The sequence below is a fragment of the Aulonocara stuartgranti genome, assembly GCF_965226115.1.
Source record: "Aulonocara stuartgranti genome assembly, chromosome: 20".
In the NCBI taxonomy this organism is placed as follows: domain Eukaryota; kingdom Metazoa; phylum Chordata; class Actinopteri; order Cichliformes; family Cichlidae; genus Aulonocara; species Aulonocara stuartgranti.
Genome location: NC_138956.1, coordinates 22,579,652 through 22,598,210, shown reverse-complemented (window position 1 = coordinate 22,598,210; position 18,559 = coordinate 22,579,652). Strand labels below are relative to the sequence as shown.

The window sequence follows — 18,559 nt, the reverse complement described above, 5'->3', positions numbered from 1 at the left end:
GGGATATTTACACTCATCCTTCACACACTCTTAATGTTTAGGAATCATGACCACTGACTGATCCTGTGCTTTCAGAAACTGTGATCACAACTTCAAAACCCTGCGGGTCCCTCCCTGCTTATGTCCACCAATCATGAAGCCTCAGATTAATGTGAGGGTAAAAACGTACAAGAACCTACAAGATAAGTTTCAGCACCCAAGTCATGTTAACATGAAAGACATGAACTGTGTCCAACACCCTTAATTTATTTAGACATCTAGACACTTCATTTCTTATTGCTCAGGGCCACTCACCATCTGTTATGTCTATTAGGAGCACATAATAACACAACAAGGGTAGACTGACTGACCCTTATAGTGCTGCTGTATCCTGTAATGGTGTGCTACACCATTTTTTACACTGCCTAATGTTAGAGGTTGTTATATATATTAAAGGTGTTAATTTTTTAAAGTCTGGTTCTTTGCAAAAGAACAAATCTTTTCTTGCATTTCTTTTTTTTTATAACAACAGCACAAAAAAATAACACATCTGCATTTTGTACAACAGTGTAAAGAGCGAGTAATCCTCTGATTATTTAAGATATCTAATCTAATGTGTGCCTGTATTATGTGAATTATTCTAATTCCTTTTCTAAGTCTTTAACAATCTCTTTTCACCCTCTTAATCCAAATTAATGTGCTCTTTACTTGTTATTACCATAGGTAAGAAAAAATGATCCTCTGATACTAGTTGATATTAAAAATTCATATTGGGATAGGCATGTATTTGCATTTCTTTATTGATACCAACTTCACTTGGTCATACGGACAAAAACTTCAAACAGCACAGCCCCTCCCCTTCACTAGCAGCTGAACAGGTGAACAGCAGCACAACAAACAAGGCAAAGGATCTTAAAGACACACCATGGCCTTCATGACCAATTTTATGACTTCAGTAAAGCTCTCAACATCAACAACACTGACGTATTAAACACTAATCATAAATGTTAACCTGGCGAGCGCACATGTTGACATTAGCCTTTTAACTATTAGCAATTTTCCAAATTACCCACCCCCAACTGTTAAATTATCATTAAGGCAGCGGCTGGCGGCTATGGCTAATAATAAAACGATAATGTTAATGAGAGAGCTGGGGGGGGGGGAAACTATATTAGTCCCATTTTAGTTTAACCAGATAATTATTTGTGACTAACAAGTGTTATTTTTTTCCTTTAGTCACATGTTGAAGTAAAGAACAGTCTACCGGAAATTAGACAGCAAGAGTGGCAGTCTACCAACTTTTTGATCAGCAACGAAAATATGGTGCCAAGTCACCAGAAGCACAGGAAATACACAGGGCTGTAGCTGAATACATTTGGACAAACCAGCATTGTTCTAATCTAATCTGATATTTTTCTGGGCAATCGGTACAGAGTTTGAAATTTTAGTATCGTGACAACCCTCCTACACGGTGAGCTTCTCCATTACGCCAACAGCTGAAACGATGTATAATGGATACGTATTTGGGGTTCATTACAACATTTCAACTACTCAAGCCAACTCGTACACAATCTTTCTGTGTAATTCTTCCATCTGTTCGCTCCTTCGTGAGCGTTTCAGAGTGTCTGCGCCTCATAGCATACATAAAGACAACCGCAGCGATGAGCCTGGAGACTGCAGAGTAAAGAGCAAGTGGATTCACCTCGTGTCATTTATAAAACATATCTTAAGGTAGCTCAAGCGCAGGCTTTGTGAATAAATAATGTCTTTTCTCTGTGATTTTGTTCATAGGCCAAGCATCTGGTGTCTTTACTTTAGCATGTGTGGCCTTAATAGACTATGACTCACAGACCTCCGGACCACCTCCAGAAGGAAAACACTTATTACAGTAATTAAGTGAATCATAGAGTAATACTAAGAGAGAACAGAGAAAGAGAGAGACTGACATGACACTCTGTTAAGTGTCAGAGGTCTAATACATACATACACCTCTGAATAAATGAGCAGAGCTTGTAACAGATCTCATTAGGAGCCCACTGACAAGAAATTAATCTGTTCTCTTCAAGTGATTTTTCAACCGTCTTGGAATGTGTCCTCAACTGTTAATGACTTCTTGGCCTCATGCAGGATATTTTATATGCGGGAAGGGTGGCACTTAGTCCAGCTGTATACCTTATATTTATGCAGCCAGAGCTAACTGACATGACACTCTCCACTCGGCACACAGCAATTGGTGGTTCATGCCAGATACAGTACCAACTTTAAAGATGGTAACATAGCAATTACAGCACAAGTGTGATATTTTTAGTTGTTTCCTGTCAAACTGAGGGATAAAGTGAATGGTTCTCTGTGTAAGCCATTAACTGCTAAAAGTTCAGAAATGTGGACTTTAGTGGGCTGGAACTCACTGGACATATAGACCTCATTTCAATCCTGACCATGCGCTCCTATCAAGCGTTTAAGGGGCCACCGAGTCACAGCACCTACTGTATCTCAAATCAGATGGCAGATTTTACAGTCACATAATTACAAAAAAGACCAAGTTTTCCACAGAAAGAAAATGAGTAACCAGGGTAATGACTATACTTTCAAAGTGCTAAAGGAGATGGGAAAAGAAAGTCTTTAACATTTCAATGAATAATTGATTGGCAAAGTAACTGACAATTAACTTTTTGAATCAAATTATTAGAAAATAAACAAGGCGACCCGTGTTCAGCCCAAAACCGATTAAGATAAAGCGACTCTCGGCGGCTCCCTTGTCGCATGTTTGATTTGGCTGAGACATATGCTGGATGACCTTCCTGACGCAACCCCAGAGGGGGTCTAAGTCAAGCTTTTACTTGCCAAGTGAAAGTCTCACCCACTACAGCAAGGAGCCAGTTTCAAAGCCTATTAAGATATTTTCTTAATAACTGTTCCGTTCCAGGTGGGTCTGCATCTTATTACTTAGATACATTGTTATTTTCTCTTTTTCTCATTGTTCTGGTCATGAAAGGTCAGACAAAGTTTTTAAAATCAAATACACCCACAGTTTTTAAATCAGGCCAATAGTCCAAACACAAATGTGAGATTAACACAATAAGCTCTAAATGCTCACGTGTAAAAAGATGGTATTTCTGCTTTGTGAGACAAAATTTAAAAACAGAAAAAAACAACTGAAATGTAATCATTAAAACCCACCAACTATTTATTAAAGCCACCACATATTTACTCAACTGCAGCCTTGCAAAATGATAGATGAGAGCATACCTGTTTTTTTTTAAGCATATTCACTTTATTTTCTTTTTTTTGGTTTAGATTAAATCATAATCATAACAGTTACTGATCAGTGAAGCACTGCACTTTGTGTGGCAACTCCTGCAATATCACTTTAGAAAAACATAATATAAATCAACATTTCTACCATCTAACACTCAGTCGCTACAAAATTACAGCAAAATCCCATCAAAAACCTGCCCATGTCATTATTATACATGTGATTATTCAGCTATGGCCTCATTTAATTGGAAATACAAATCAAGATTCTTGGGGCTATAATAATGGTTTGTTGTGGCACCAGCAAGAACACTACACTAAAAGGACTGAAGCACTATAAAGCTCCAATGATTAGTTGAGTAATTGCAAGTTAATCAACAACAAACTAAAGTAATGAAACAACTTATTTTAACTTTTAAATGTAAAGAATTTACAGTTCCTGCTTTCTTCCTCTTCTATGTCTTTGGAGTTTGTACTACTGGTTACACAAATTAAGCTCCTCTGCATTTTTTGCAATTTGTTGACATTTTATAGACCGAATGATAAATAGAAGAGATAACTGATAGATTAACTGACAGTGAAAATCTTAGATGCCTCTTTGATTGATAGTGCAGTGATTAAGCCACAAAGAACAGTATACACTATCAGGGTCTGCAATAAATTTATATCTAGAGTTCACCGGAGGTGACTAAATACTTCAGTGGGTCATATGGTTTTTCCCATGCCTCTGTTCATTTAGGAAGTCTCACATTCATCAGTGAAGTCATCCCCCTTTCTACCCAGAATGCACTGGCCAGAAATAAATAACCTTTTTTCATTTGGATTCCTTGATGTATTGGGTTGGATTTTTCCATTACTAAGCAGAATAAGAGCATTTCCTTTAACTTCCAGCAGTCTCTAAAGCTGGCGCTCACCATCAGGAATGTAAACACACACAGTCTGTAAACAAGGCTCTCTCTAACCCCCAACCCCCCTCGACAACGCTGACCACCGCAGACCAGCCTAATGACGTCCCTCCCTGACCCCGCCAAACTTTCAAAGACAGACGCAGCCCCATTATTGAGCTCAGGGGTCGCAGGAGGGAACCCAGAAGAGGGTGAAAGCTGAGAAAGGACAGTGTAGCGTTACAGACACAGAGATGACAGGCCCTCTGATATCTTCTCCTGAATCCTCGAGTCCCCAATCAGTGAGTAATGGAACAGAAAAACAAATGTGGGCTCTGGGAGGTTAGTGGATTAATGATATAAGAGTCGCTGCAGCTGGCTCAGGGACGATACTGAGGTTCCTCAGTGAGCCATCAGCACTTGTGAAGGGGGCTCTAGAGGTGAGTCAAAGACTCGGGGGGTCAGAATACCGTCAGCGCTGACTCAATCCTCCCCCGAAACCAACGGGGATGTTGTCAGCACAGAGAACAAAGGCCAGCGACAGGGTGAGAGGGAGCAAGGGGAAGAGATAGGGAGCAGGAGAGGGAGCTTTCTAATTTTAACCACAATGCCACAGTTGAGAGAAGCATCACAGGGCTCATTTGGAACATATTGTTCAAATTAAAGCCTTGATAAATAAACAAGCCTCAAACAAGCACAGCGCTCTGTACTCCTGAGTGTGAGGGTTAGAATGTTTCTTTTATACCAGCGGACACTGGTGTGGCATACAAAGCCATTACCCTCAAAAGTTTGGGAGATTTCAACCACATTTTTCCCCATCCTCTATTGTACCTGAAATCTATAGCTTTGTCAGCCCTGCAACCATTTGAAATTAGGGGACAAATGGTGCTCACAAGGGCCTCACCAGCTGCTGATAAAGTGATTTTCTGCTCGAGGAAGGCAGAAAAGGTGCTTTGACAGAGGGGCTTCAGTAGCTGATGGGTTCCCCTGGGCAGCAACAGAGAATCTGCAGTGTCTACAGGTTATGGTTTTGTGGTTCTGTGACCTGACATTCATACTGCCTATAACATCCACAAAAAGAGTAACCATTCATAATATACATGTAAATTCAATGATGATAGAAGGCAGTTTAACAAACATAAGTGGGTACAAACTTGATTAAAAGCAAAAATTATGAGCATACTTTTGCCATGATCTTAATCTGTGCAGCCATTTTTGTCAGAGTCTTTACGAGCTCCTACATTTGGAAGTATATAATGATTTTTTTATTCATTTTCACACATCTTATTTCACCAAATATCAACTTCACTTGACCACACATCGCACCACATCTGGTTTGTGCTGCAGTCAGTCCTCACATTACAGTATAAAGTTAGATCCACTGGATAAACTGTTGATGCAAACGTCTGTTTCTTCATTGTGTTCTGTTACATTTTTCTTATAATGGCAAATCAGTCAGTGCCAAATTTTTTACCAGAGCAGATAAGGAATGAGAGCGAGACTATATGATGAAACATATAGTCTCATCATATAGTCCAAATACACAGGGCAATGGCAGCAGTGGCTGAAAATAGGTTTTGGTGCAGCTATGCTTTTCAAAACTCGACCGAGACATTGGCAATGCTCTCTGCAACACTCACTTTGCAAAATGCAAAGCTGGCCATGTCAGCATATCAATTCTGAGGAAACTCCTGGTCAGATATTAAAAAAATATATACATCTACAAGCTGAAGAGTATATCCTATAGCCTGAAAGGACCCAGAGCTAACATTATGAAATATTATGAAACAGTAAATCCAAGGACGATGATGATGATGATGAAACTTTTAGTACATCATCGGCAGCTTCATCGACATCATCTTCAGATAATTAGGTAGTTGGGCAGGTTTTGTCAAAGTAACTGAGCTCGTTTTCATTGTGTTGGCATTTTTGCACTGCATTTCTTATCATGCATGCTATTTACAGGAAACAAATACATCATGTGAGATTGACAGCCCACCACTACCAATAAGACCGTAACATTGCATACTATAATATTAAACAGTACTGCAACAGTGATGTCAACAGACGCTGTCACACAGAGACCAAGGCACCTGATATGGTTTGTAAAATGTGACAAATTACAATATTTTTCATTTAAGAAGTATGGACTTATTTTCTAGGAGAAGACAGGACAAAGAAAAATGCACCACTGCGTGAACGATGCCCAACCCCACTTATATGTCTCTGAGAAAGGTCAATCAGTGTATGTATAGGAGTGGTCACTACCAACATTTGTTTTTCTCTTAGGTTTTTATTTTTTTATTTTTTATTATTATTATTATTATTGCCTTTTGTTTGCTTTGGTCTCATATAAATTGGTGAAAGTGTTAAGGTTTAGAATATTCTGTGAAGAAAAAATATATTATAAAAAGGTAGATGGAATATAATTTTTCATTGATGTCACTTATTTTTATGGACATTTTGGTTGTTGAAAAACTATAAATAATGACTGAAATAAAAGTCATTATCATCATCATCTGACAGCTGAGCTACAACGTTGTGCTAAGCAAAGGCAACAAGTATTCAGATGTAGCCTTATATTTAACATATAGGTATGAAAATGGGATCCAACTATCCAAAAGGAATAAGGGTGCTTCCCAGTATACCCCACCTTTTAATTGTGAATTAGAATCCTACATGTGAAGCAGCTAACTTCTTATTTTTTCTGAACAGAAACACAGCTAACAGGGAAATATTCTTCACCATTTTAACAAAGAAGCACACCCTGGCAAATATGCAGTTCATTATAAAAAATAATTACCAAGGGAAACAGACTGATTAAAAGCACATAAAAAGTCTCCTTGAGAGGGAAAGTCCGATTTCTTAAGGTGAGAATCTTTGACACTCTGTTGCAGACTGAAAAATGTCTTGCTTTTATATTCCATCAGCCAGGATGAAAGTGAGCAACTGTCCAGAACGAAGCCCCGCTGAATCACCTCGGGTTGCAGCTTGGGCCAGACAGCTTTGACTTTATGTGTGTCTGTAAATATGGCACTCACTCTGCAGCCAACTTGCCCCCAAAATGTTTGTATCAAGCGACATCTTGGCCACAAAGAAACCAGGGAATTAGAAAAACTAGACACAATAAAAGGCTGATCTGTTCCCAGTTTTTAAGCGATTCCCCGGCTATAATGGATTCTCATTTTTGTAAGTGAAAGCACTTTTGCCTTTTAAGTGCAATCATTAATATCCAGTCTAAAAATCACTCATCGCAGTCATAGACATTCACCCACAGATCAAAGTCAATTTTGTTATTCATACTGCATTGCTCTTGGACAGAATTGTTATCAGGAGTTTTCACCACTCAAGTAATGCCAAGATAATAATCTCTCTGCTCTCTCGGCTGCTCTGTAACAACATGTATAGTGGTATTGGAGCACCACTTGTCAGGCAGATGCATTGCGAGTGTGTCTGCTGAGTGGTACAGTGAAGCCGGATTGGTCCCCTCCACCCACTCATCAGCGAATGACCGAGGGCTACCCCGAGGCTCAACGTGCCTCAGAGTCTCTGATCATAATAAGAACACAACTATCTGACACTGCATGCCTGTTGCAGAGAGTGAGGAGACAGACTGAGACAAGCTCGGCTCTTATCAGCACCAGAGTATTTTTGCTTAGGAAAAGGAAGATGTTTAAAGCTTAGAAGCTCGTCTGCTTTCACCGGGCTTGCTAATAAGCAGGTAGGATAAATTAGCGATTGATAAATTAGTCAGCAAGTGACTCATATTCCAATGTCCTTTATTCATTTAAAAAAAAAAAAAAAAAAAAAAAAAAAAACCCACAAAGAACCTCAGTCAGAACAGAAAAAAAAAAGTATTTTCTTCGTAGTTGACCTGAATACATAGTCTAGTCGCAGGCTGTTAAAAATTACTTTGCCAAAAATTGTGCTCAGCACCTTGGCACACAAATAGGGACTTTTGTGCATACTTGTTTTAAGGCACATCCAGTCTCTGAGGGGCTAAGCGTAACCACCCAACAAATACCACTGCAGGAGCTCGTAAGGACTCTGGGGCAATACAGAAACCATGCAGCCTAAGAAATAAGAGTGAAGATGATGAAAGAGAAATGCCACCGTGGTGTCAAAACGCTGAAGCCAAATGACTGGCCACGTTCATAGGAGACAGCGCCACAGTCTCTGTCCGCTTGTCTTTTTCTCCCCCTTTTTCCTTTCTGCTAAACAGCAAACTCTAAGAGAAGTTCAAGGCCAAAGGGGTAGGCAGAAATAAAAGCTCCATTTAAATGGTTCTTTCATGTGGCTTCACATACAGTTTCAAAGACTTGTACAAATTACCATGCACTGACACAGCCCATATACTGTCTCCATCCCAGTTGCGCATATACATGCACTGACATTTGCAAGCTTACCCAGACCTGCAGCACATTCAACCTTCCATCAAGTAACAAAAGTGGGCTGGACAGGATGGGAGGAAGGGGCGAAGGGGGCAGAGGGTAGCTGTGCACATCTTTTTTTTTTGTTGTTTCAAAAATATAATTAGCACACTGGCTGACAGGGAGCTTTCTGATATGGTCAGTGTAATGCAGTCGTTGCTTCTGGGTGACAGAGAAAAAGCACAGCCACTTCATTAAGTGCAAAGGAAAGGAAGCGAGGACAAAGCAAACAAAGCAAGAGTTGTGTGAAAAAGGAAAGGGGCAAGCGAGCGAGCTGGGGGATTTCTGCTACCCTTCCATCTTGCTCATCGTGTAGACTCAGGCAGCACCTCTAGGTAAGCCACCCCATGACTTGGGCCTCATATTGCCAAGGCTGCTCGGTTCCCACAGTGTGTCAGGGCCTGCATGTGGCCTTCCTCCCTGCTTGGGCAGCCCTGCGTCTTTAGACCCCCAGGCACCGGAGCAGAGGTTACACCAACACAGCCAGCAACAGCAGCATGTCAGCCCCACACCAACCGTTGCCTTGGTGCCGCTGCATTAGCAAAGAGCTCCTGACTCTGTTCAAGGGAAAGTGATTTGCCATGACGTCTACGGCTCCCCACTTTTCGTTCTCTTTTTCTCGCTTGTTGCTGCTCGCTCACTAAGAAACCTCCTCTCTCCCAGTCTTCTCTCTGCACATTTAATCTCTCCCGTTTCCCCTGGTCTCATTTTTCCCCCTTCGTTGTCATTCTCTCCACCACATCCTCAAATCTTCCCTTTCACTTTTTTTCCCCCCAGAGTAATGACTGATGCCTAAAACACAGTGCCATGATTAGACTGACACTGATGAAAGACAACATCTGTCTTGAATAAATATTGAGCTGACAAATGATGCTCTTCCCCCCAATCATTGTTCATCTCAGTTTCTTCATTTTTCAAAATTGTTCCCAGCTTGCAGACTGAACAGTGCCACAGAGTTGCCACCAACACCAAACACAATATTTATTTTCACTTCAGCACAAAAAATGATCACAAATAGCGACAGAGCTAAACGCAAATAATATGTCACTGCAGAGCTGCACTGATAAACAGGAACTGGAGGAGAAACCCATCAAGTGGTCACTGCGTTTCACTCGATGACCAACAAACAGGTGCATGCCATTACAGACCAGCTCTCATACAGCAGCATTCCACAGCACAAGGAAGTGTGTAATCGATGTTGTGGAAAATAAAGTGAGAAAAAAGTAGTTCTAATTGCAAAATGTAAATATTGAGTTTTCCCACAAGTGGGGGCAGACCACCCAGGATGCAAAATAGTCACCCACCCCCTTTCTCTTTTTGCCTTGTCGACCGCCCGAGAGATGTCTTTTTGTGAGTGCAAAACATCTCCGACCACAATCAACACTCACACAGAAACCATGATGTGTCTTTGCATGCAAATACTTCTGGCAGCTCTGGCTTGGCATTTGCATTGTGGGAAAATTAGGTGATGAAAACCTTGAGGAGAAGGCTGAGTGGATCAGAAATTTAGTGTATAACACCATGTCTGCCTTGTTCCTGCAAGGTGCCAGACTTTTTGATTCAGACTGTTCCTGTCTGCTGTGAATAAATTCTCACAAGAAAAGAGAGCAAGAGGGCAGCCGGCTGGGCAGGACAACACTGTAGCTGCAGTGTCTGACAGAGACTCCTCCATGTGTATGTGTGTGTGTTACAGGCCAGTGTCAAATACTTGTCTGGACTGTGACAAATACCTCCCAGTAGCCTCACCACAACTACCTGCAAGATTAGAAATGAAACATAACTGTTGGCACTGCTAATGCTGTTTGAAGATCAAAAGCAACTGTTTTTCTGACAACAGCGAGCGTTCAGCGAAACTTAATTTAAGCCTTATTATGTTTCCACTATTTGTCTTGGCAGGTCTACGCAAATATATGCAACTGAGCACACTGACACAAGAGAAAAGCAGTCAAATGATTGCAAAATAAGCCGCTGAATCAACAGACGGCATCTGCTTGAATCAAACAGAGAATAATAGATGGATCAAAGTCTGGAGAAAAAAAAGAAAAACTTCACTTCTGCTCATTAAATTTCAAAGTATTCTACTTTAAACTTTGTTTTAACACGCATTTATTTAGGCACACGTTTGGATCTTTCCAAAGGCATGCAATAAATCTATTAATTAGGCACTCCGACATTCAACCAATTCACTCAAAATAGGAGGTATTTCGAGGTGAAAAGAAGGCACAAAAAACTTACCTTGAGTGGTTTTACTTCCTGAAGCTGACTGTTGGACAAAGGCGACCAGGCAGAAACCTACAAATCCAAGGCTCGCGCGTATCAAAGCGTGCATATACATGTTAACTTTCACTGTAGTTTAACACAAGCACTTTCTAAGATCTACGATGCGCAAGAACACATACGAGGGTGTGTGTGCGTGTGCTGTTGTTATTCCCTGTGAGCACCCCCTGACAGGACACTATGCGATCCTTTTTTCCCCTTTTAACGCCTGCTCATTTGAGTTTCAAGTGATCGGGGTTGAGGACAGCCCGACAACGCGGAGCGGAGGAAGGCTTTTCTGTTATCATGTTTCGAGCCAGACCGATGTCAATTTAAGAAAGGGTGAGAGAGAGAGAGAGAGAGAGAGAGAGGGAGAGAGAGCGGGGGAGAGAGAGGGGGAATGAAGGAGAAATGGAGAGATGGAGTGCAGTGGCGGGGTCTGAAGGGGGAGGAGAGAATAAGGAGCGTCCGTGCTGCGCTCCGGACTCCTCTTGCTGCTCCTTCTCTTTCCTGACTGGCTCTCAGTGCTTCGTTCCTTTTTTCTTTTTTTTGTTGTGCAGGAATTTACACACAGGTGTTGGCTGAGCTCAAGGTGGACAAGTTTTGCCGTGTGCACTGAGAGTGGGGCTCACAGGTCACCTGGCTGCTGCCACCTGCGCAAAAAAAGGGGGGGAAAGAAAGAAAGTTGCCGTCACGGCAGCGTGGTAAAATCATCGCCTTAAAGGGGGACAAGAGGGCGGATGGATTTATAAAAGACTCAGATGGAAAAAGTAATAGACCGGAGATTGCATTTTTGTTCTTATCCAGCAGACTGTACAGCCCATCTAGTCTCTCAAACAAACCAATAAACGCTTATTTACGGATCATGTGTGCAGCATCGACGTGATCTCGTCTGCTGTGCTGATAAAAGATTATAGTTGTCGTTTAACGATTTTACCGAGAGCACTTGTTGGCATTTAGAAATAGTCCAATCGAGACTAAAACACTGAATATTCTACAGCACTCTTAACAAAATTATTTGATATTCTTTATCCCATCTCGGCACTGAATTGAGTTCAAGGTTTACATCACAGACAAAATTGCAAAACTTCTTTGAAAATTGGAAACTGAATATTGTTTTTTTTTTCCAAGTTTCAATTGACTTTCTTGAGTAACATCCTTATTCCAAGGTCAATTGAGGGCCTTAAGCAATTTCATGTCCTTTTTTAAGCTGGAGCTGGACCTGTTTGAAGAACTTCCGAGTGAACCTGTGAATCTCATAAAATATTACTTTAATAAAACCGCGTAGATGATTATGTTGAACGATTAAGCTACACCAGCTGTTAAAAATACAGTTCGAGATGAAACAGTTCCTCAGGTATGATAGCTTACAATTGGTATTTGTTTACAGGAAAATTGGTGAAAGCTTTATGAAAATCATCTGGTATATTGGGGAAAAACAGGATAGAAATTATATCTCGAGTCATCTGGTTCCAAAACCTTAACCAACACCACATTACCAGTTTGTCTTTTCCTGCAGGAGATTAGCTCAACTGCCACATTTCTCTCAGAGATTTTTCCCCCTCCCGGCTTTGAATAAGCAAGCCCTGTCTAGTGACAGAAATCAGTAATACTGAGATTCACTGAGGTATTTGTGAAGCATGTGTTAGAGGGAAAAACATTAGAAGGCAGCATTTCCTTGAACCAAATAAAGATGAGACAGCTTCAGCATGTTAAAACTTTTGAAGTTAAATTCGGGGGTTGAAGATGAACAGCCATCAGCCATTTCTGCAGATCACGAGTCACTCTGTCCACACCATTACCCCCAAGACCTGAAGAGAAATGAGGCTTGAGGAGTTACATGAATCAGAACAGGCCTTTTTCATATCATCGCTATCACAACCCACTGAGCTACTGTGCCACATTTCACCAGCAATGACATATGAAGCATTTGTTTCCAGGAAGTGTGCAGCGAAGGAAACGCATCTGTATCCCCACACCTGCTACCTCCTTCTGCATTATCACTTAAATTAACCAGCTGTGTCGATGCATTTATGTTTGCATTTCGCTGTGCGAGCAGATCCAACACTGTAATCATCACGCCTGCTCCCATGTGTAATTTCTTTTTCTCAATCAAATATAATTAGGGCATCACAATGAGGCTGATTGCAGATAACAACTCTGCTTTCTTCAGATGATGCAGACACACACATTATGATGGGGTTGAGGGCAGAAAGGAGGAGAGAGGATTATTACTCATTATACTGTGCATTATCTCTGTCTATCTCTATTTTAAAAATTACCAGTGAAATATTCATTATTTTGGATTCAGAGACAAGAAATTTCATAAACAATGTCTTTTAGTGTGGATTCCCATGCTACCCCACATTTCACCAGAGACTAGGGGACTCAATAACTAAGAGATTCAGTGCAACAGAATAACCTTCCGAGGATCCCTCTTTGCATCCACAGAAGAAGAAAAAACATGTAAATCCACAGCTCAAAGTCAAGCAGTTCAGTGTAATTAAAATAACATCCGTCAGGGATATGGAAATATCCCATGTCCCCGTGTCCAAATCTCTGGGTAATTGTGAGCACTTGTATAACCAAATGAGCTCAGAGTCACATAGGGAGTTTGAGAAAGTCAGCACATGGTTGCCACAGAGCCCATGCACAAGTCACACTGGTGGATCAGTACACTTTTCATGGCAACACTTCATTAAAGGCAGAGGTTTGTGCACAGGCACTACACTCAGCACCAGACCGAGCTATTTTTACAACAACAGACACACAAGGGAAACCCAGGCCATGTTTAATTTATGATTCTTGTCACAAAAAGGACTTTGGCTTCATACTGGGTAAAGAAAAGTGGGAGAGTGGAGAAGGTGAAGAAGAAGAAGAAGAAGAAGAAGGTGTCAAGAGATCTGTAAGGATCTTTCATAGATAATGAGACCAATTGAGCTGTGTTTCACCAAGACTGAGACGGTCTTTATGCAACATGTTCAAGAGATTTGCTGCAGAGCGGCTGACCACAACTTGCTCCGACTTGTTCTGCAGTGAATGAGCAGCACCATTTTCCCCCCTGAATCTTTCTTTTTTTTAATCTGAAGGCAATATCTTTTTGTAATGTCCTTTGAAAGATCTGAGGCAAGTTGCTGTTTGGCACTATATGAAAAATGCATGATTGTCAGAGACACAACACATCAACACAATTTAACAACAGCTGTTCAAGCTGTTCTCACCTTGCAACTCCAAAATATCCACTTCTCAGAAATTAGAGGGCAAAAAATATGCAGAAACCAGTTGTTTTAAGACAGTGTTGGTAAAACCTACATTTTGGCTCCAAAATATCAAAGTCAGACAATATTCCAACAGCTGTTTCTGTAAGATAAATGCGACATGGATGCATGTTGGGAGGCAACTGTGGGCCACCCCTTTACTATACTGCATGCTAATGAACTGTGGAGTTAGAGGCCCTGCAGAGAGCCTAATGTGTTCTTCCAGATGGTCATACACAGGGGCACATCACCTCATTTACTTTCTTCCAGTTCGACATTTATGCTCCCAATTGTCTTAAAGAATTACGTGTGAATATGTCACAGCTTGGAGTGCAGAACTTTTTCCGCTTTGTTCATATTTTTTTTTACCTCCTTCTTATGCTAGGTTACCAACACTACCACAGGCCCAGCAGGATGCCTTGGTACTCACCATGCCAGCACCACAGGGGAGCCGAGTGGCTTGCTGAGTTCCACACTTTAGTACAGGCATCCCAGCGAATGCTGTGGGCTTGCCCCAGGAATGCCTCCTGACCACAGCCTCAGTCACTGGCAAAAACAGGGAGCAAGAGAGGGAGAGTGAAGAAGGAAATACACTAATCGAGTCAGAACAAACACAGATTTCACATAGTCACCCTGACCAGCTGAAAGACTTATTCGTCCCTATCGAATACCACGTCTCCTCGAAGAAGAGTAATTGGCGAAGCTATGTTGCATTTGTAACAACACACCACAGAAAATGAGCTACTAATGAGAGTTATCATCACCTTGCTGTCAGGCCCCGAGTCATGAAGGCTTGGTTACCTTTCAAGTGAGAGTCCTAGTGATATTGCCCGAGTCTTATTGTTGTTGCAGCAGGGAGGTAAGCAAGATACAAACAGCTTGTTAGCTGCATGAGCATAGTGCGGGTACTAGGGGAGATACAAGAGGGTGCTCGTTCTGTATCTCCTGCGTCTGAGTGTCTGTGAATACCTATAATCAAGTGGACTCATCATGATCAAATGAGACAGAGTGGAAGATTTGGTCCTGTTATGGTCCTAAATGTAATCCTTTCTATGCCTGCATCTTTCAAAGTATCAGCCATCATTATACAACTGAATTGTATCACTGTGCTTAGTGGCTATCTGAAAGCACACACACCCAAACAGAGGAGCCATAATAACCATGAATTTTAAGTAAACTCTTTTGATGACACAGAACTGGGCTGGGCATGCTTAAACCCAAGCACACTCAGCAGTGGCTCTTTGCCACTTTGTCTTCACTAATCCTCAATAGTTTGCTCATATACTGAGAAAGGGATGAGGATTTTGGCCACAACTTTCAGACACTATGAAAGAAGGTAAGTACAGAACAGGTCCAGGGTGGTGGGGAAGTCCCATGAGCTCACTGTCTAGCCAGATAGTGCAACAGCTACGCCTACCTGCTCCAACCACTTACACCAGGGAGTGTCTACAAGGAGCTTTGTGGAGATTTAGCTCATCTATGCATCATAAAATAAAAAATATAACTAAACCTTTGAGATTTTACTCCATGTATAACTGGTAAAATATCAAACTTCAATTCTCCTTTAAACTGTTTCAGGCTGAAATGTTGATGAGTAAAAACTTCCCGCAAATCAGCTCCATTCATTTCTCCCACTATTTGCTAATACTCTGACATGAATCATTTCGAATGAATCATTTTGTCTAGAAGAAAAAAGAAAAGATAACGGGATGTTGTTGCAAAGATAAAACCCATGGTTACAGCTGCCACCAAAAGTGTTTTCGTTCCCCTTAAAGAAAAAAGGGTTTATCCATATTTATGGCCAAATAATCAGTTAAAGCAATCAAATGAGGCACAGAGGGAACAGGCAGCTCTACACAAGAAGACCTCAGGCGCCTAAGCAATCTAAACCGAGAAGCAATGGTAGAGACAGTGCTAACCACCGCACCGCCATGTTACCCCGAAGAAAGACAAAACATCTAAGATGCAACAGGTCCAATTTTTCACAGAAAAGCATTGTTAGTGAGATTGAATAGCTCAGTTAATTGGTAAACTGAATCCTCCTCCCACATACATACACAAACACACACGCACACTTTTAATGACTAAGTTTGAAACTAAAACTTGAACTTTCTGGTTCACATTTTTGGTAGTGAAACCCCCTTTGATGCAGACTTACTTTGTCCTGGTCTAGGCCTACAGCAAATGCATTTTAATCCTCACTGATGTGCCATAATGTCAGATTATCTGGTGGGATAGTCTAATCTCATCCATAAATGCAGTTAGAGGGCTTTTCAAGGATACATATAAAAAGCAAATAAACAAAAGACAACCGTTATTACAAAAGTGAATGGTACACAGAGAAACTGATCCGTTTTCACTTTACTCCATATTTTTTTAAATCGAAATATTTAATTAAGCACTTTTTCTGTGTGCAGTTTATTTGAGAAATAAAAGGAGAGAAAAAATCAATCGCATCTGTGCACAAATTCAAATGTGCAACAGCAACATATGGCCCTCTGCCATTATGGATACAGCGTAAGCGGTTGCGGTTCTACCCACATATGAATCTAGACTGCACTCTAGTGGCTGCAGGTTTCAAAGTGAGAAAGTAATACAAATGTGAGGTTTTGACTCGTCAGAGCAGAAGGAATAAATATGATTAATGAAGAGTCAGTTTTATTAAATGTCCTAGTATGCGTACACACATGTACACACACTAGTAGATCCTCTCTTTAGTGGATCCAACAATCACTACCAAACTTGTGCTCCTCCTGCTATGACAGCTAAAACGTCCTCCAGGATTTCAGAAAACAAAGATTGTCTCAGTGTTACAGTGATATAAACACACTCTAAAATTATATATTGAAAATTTTGGATAATTATCATTCTTTTTTTTCTTTTTTTTGCATCCAAATTTTAGAACTATGCTTTGCATAATTTGATATAAACTGAAAGAATACATTATCCCTGACTGCAGTGCACCCATGAATGTTCAGAAAAATATCACAGGATTGTTTTTACACTGAAGAAAACACAAAAATGTACAATACTCAAGCCAGTTGTTATGTGGGTATTTTTTTTAAGAGCACACATGGACATCGTGATAGGTAACTGAAGTCTTGTACATTCTGAAGTTTGGTACTTCAGCATAGAGCTGTGTGTCACATGCAAGTGCTAAACGTATCGCTGCCCCCTTCGACTCTCCTGTGCCCCACAGTTTGAACATTACTGCTGTAGTATGATGGACAGGTGTTCGCTCTGTAGACTCTTGTTCACCTCTGTCACATTTCATACCAATCACTAAAAGTTTTCATTTTCTCTGTAGGGAAAATTTTATGGTATGTTTCTCATAGTGGCTGTTTCAGGATCCTAGGAGAAGAACTGTGAAAGCTGACAGTTGCTGTCATTGAGTCCTTGTCAGTCAGGTCTGCTGCACTCAGGTGGAAAGGAAAAATAGCTCACATACCAACACGCCACAGTGCAGCACAAAGCTGCCTGTGTCAGTCTGACGGCACCTACTGTAGCTGCTTTCTCTTCTCTTGGGTTTATAGGGAATGAGGATGTTCACTTTGAGCTAAACAAAAATAAACCACTGATACTTTACATACTAGCTTCTTGGTGTCTGGAACAAAACAGTGAGTACTATTCAACTCCGAATTAAACAAATGTGCTTCATCTCTTGATGTAAAATATTAAAAACAATATTCAAATTTCCACTCGGCTCGTATAAAAAAATTGCGACTGGGAGATCGACATCAAGGATTTACTTTCTTATAAAAATATTTTTAGACTTTAAACAAAAAAGCATGGAAATATTCTGAGTGTAGAAAATGCAAACTAGAGGCTGGACTTTTAAAAAAAAATGCTGCAAAGCTGTCCTAGGCGTTATCAGGGTCAGAACAAAACGATTTGTGAGTTAAGGGCTGGTATCAAGGGCAGGGCTCAAAGAATTACAACAATGACACAGTACCATTGGCACTGATCCAGCCATGCAGAGACAGCGCACCTTCACCTTGCTAATTTCTAATTGGACAATTAAAGAGGAGTCATTGTTATCCGCCTGGACACGCCAAGAAAATTTTAATTTTGCTCATTTTTTCCATCAGTACTGTCTGGAAAGTTTAGTTCCAAAAATAGCCAAATGTGTTGATCCAGTCCCTGCTTTGTTCTTTATTAGCTCTGTAGTTCTGCACCCTGCTGTAAACAGCTGCTCAGATAAAACACTTTTTCAAATTGAGCTTGCGTTCACAGAAGTAGGTGACCTCACCGGCAAATTACAGGAAAGAGCAATTCTATTTGTCTAAAAAGCCTGCAGCAGCAATAAAATGTTTTTCAGACAAACCGTCGGCTCGTAAATGAGCCATCATGAGCAGCAAAGATGTTCCATGAAGGCTGAACCGCGAGGTGAAAAACAGGTTGTACTAGTTCACTCATCATCACATCAGATAAAGTTGCTGAGGCTGAGCCACAAAACTGGTGCCTCAAGTTTCGATTCGATATGACAGACGCATCTTCA

General features: G+C 40.8%; 1 protein-coding gene across 2 annotated transcripts in view; it reads right to left on the bottom strand.

Moving 5' to 3' along the window:
* The window catches only part of scube3 (signal peptide, CUB domain, EGF-like 3), a 74,908-nt gene extending 63,616 nt beyond the window's left edge, over positions 1 to 11,292 (bottom strand). For both annotated transcript variants that reach the window (XM_082517802.1, XM_082517803.1), the window contains exon 1: positions 10,784 to 11,292. In XM_082517802.1, coding sequence (XP_082373928.1) covers positions 10,784 to 10,883 — 100 coding nt within the window. In that variant the 5' untranslated portion in view covers positions 10,884 to 11,292. The remainder of the gene's footprint in view (positions 1 to 10,783) is intronic.
* Positions 11,293 to 18,559: the final 7,267 nt, after the last annotated feature.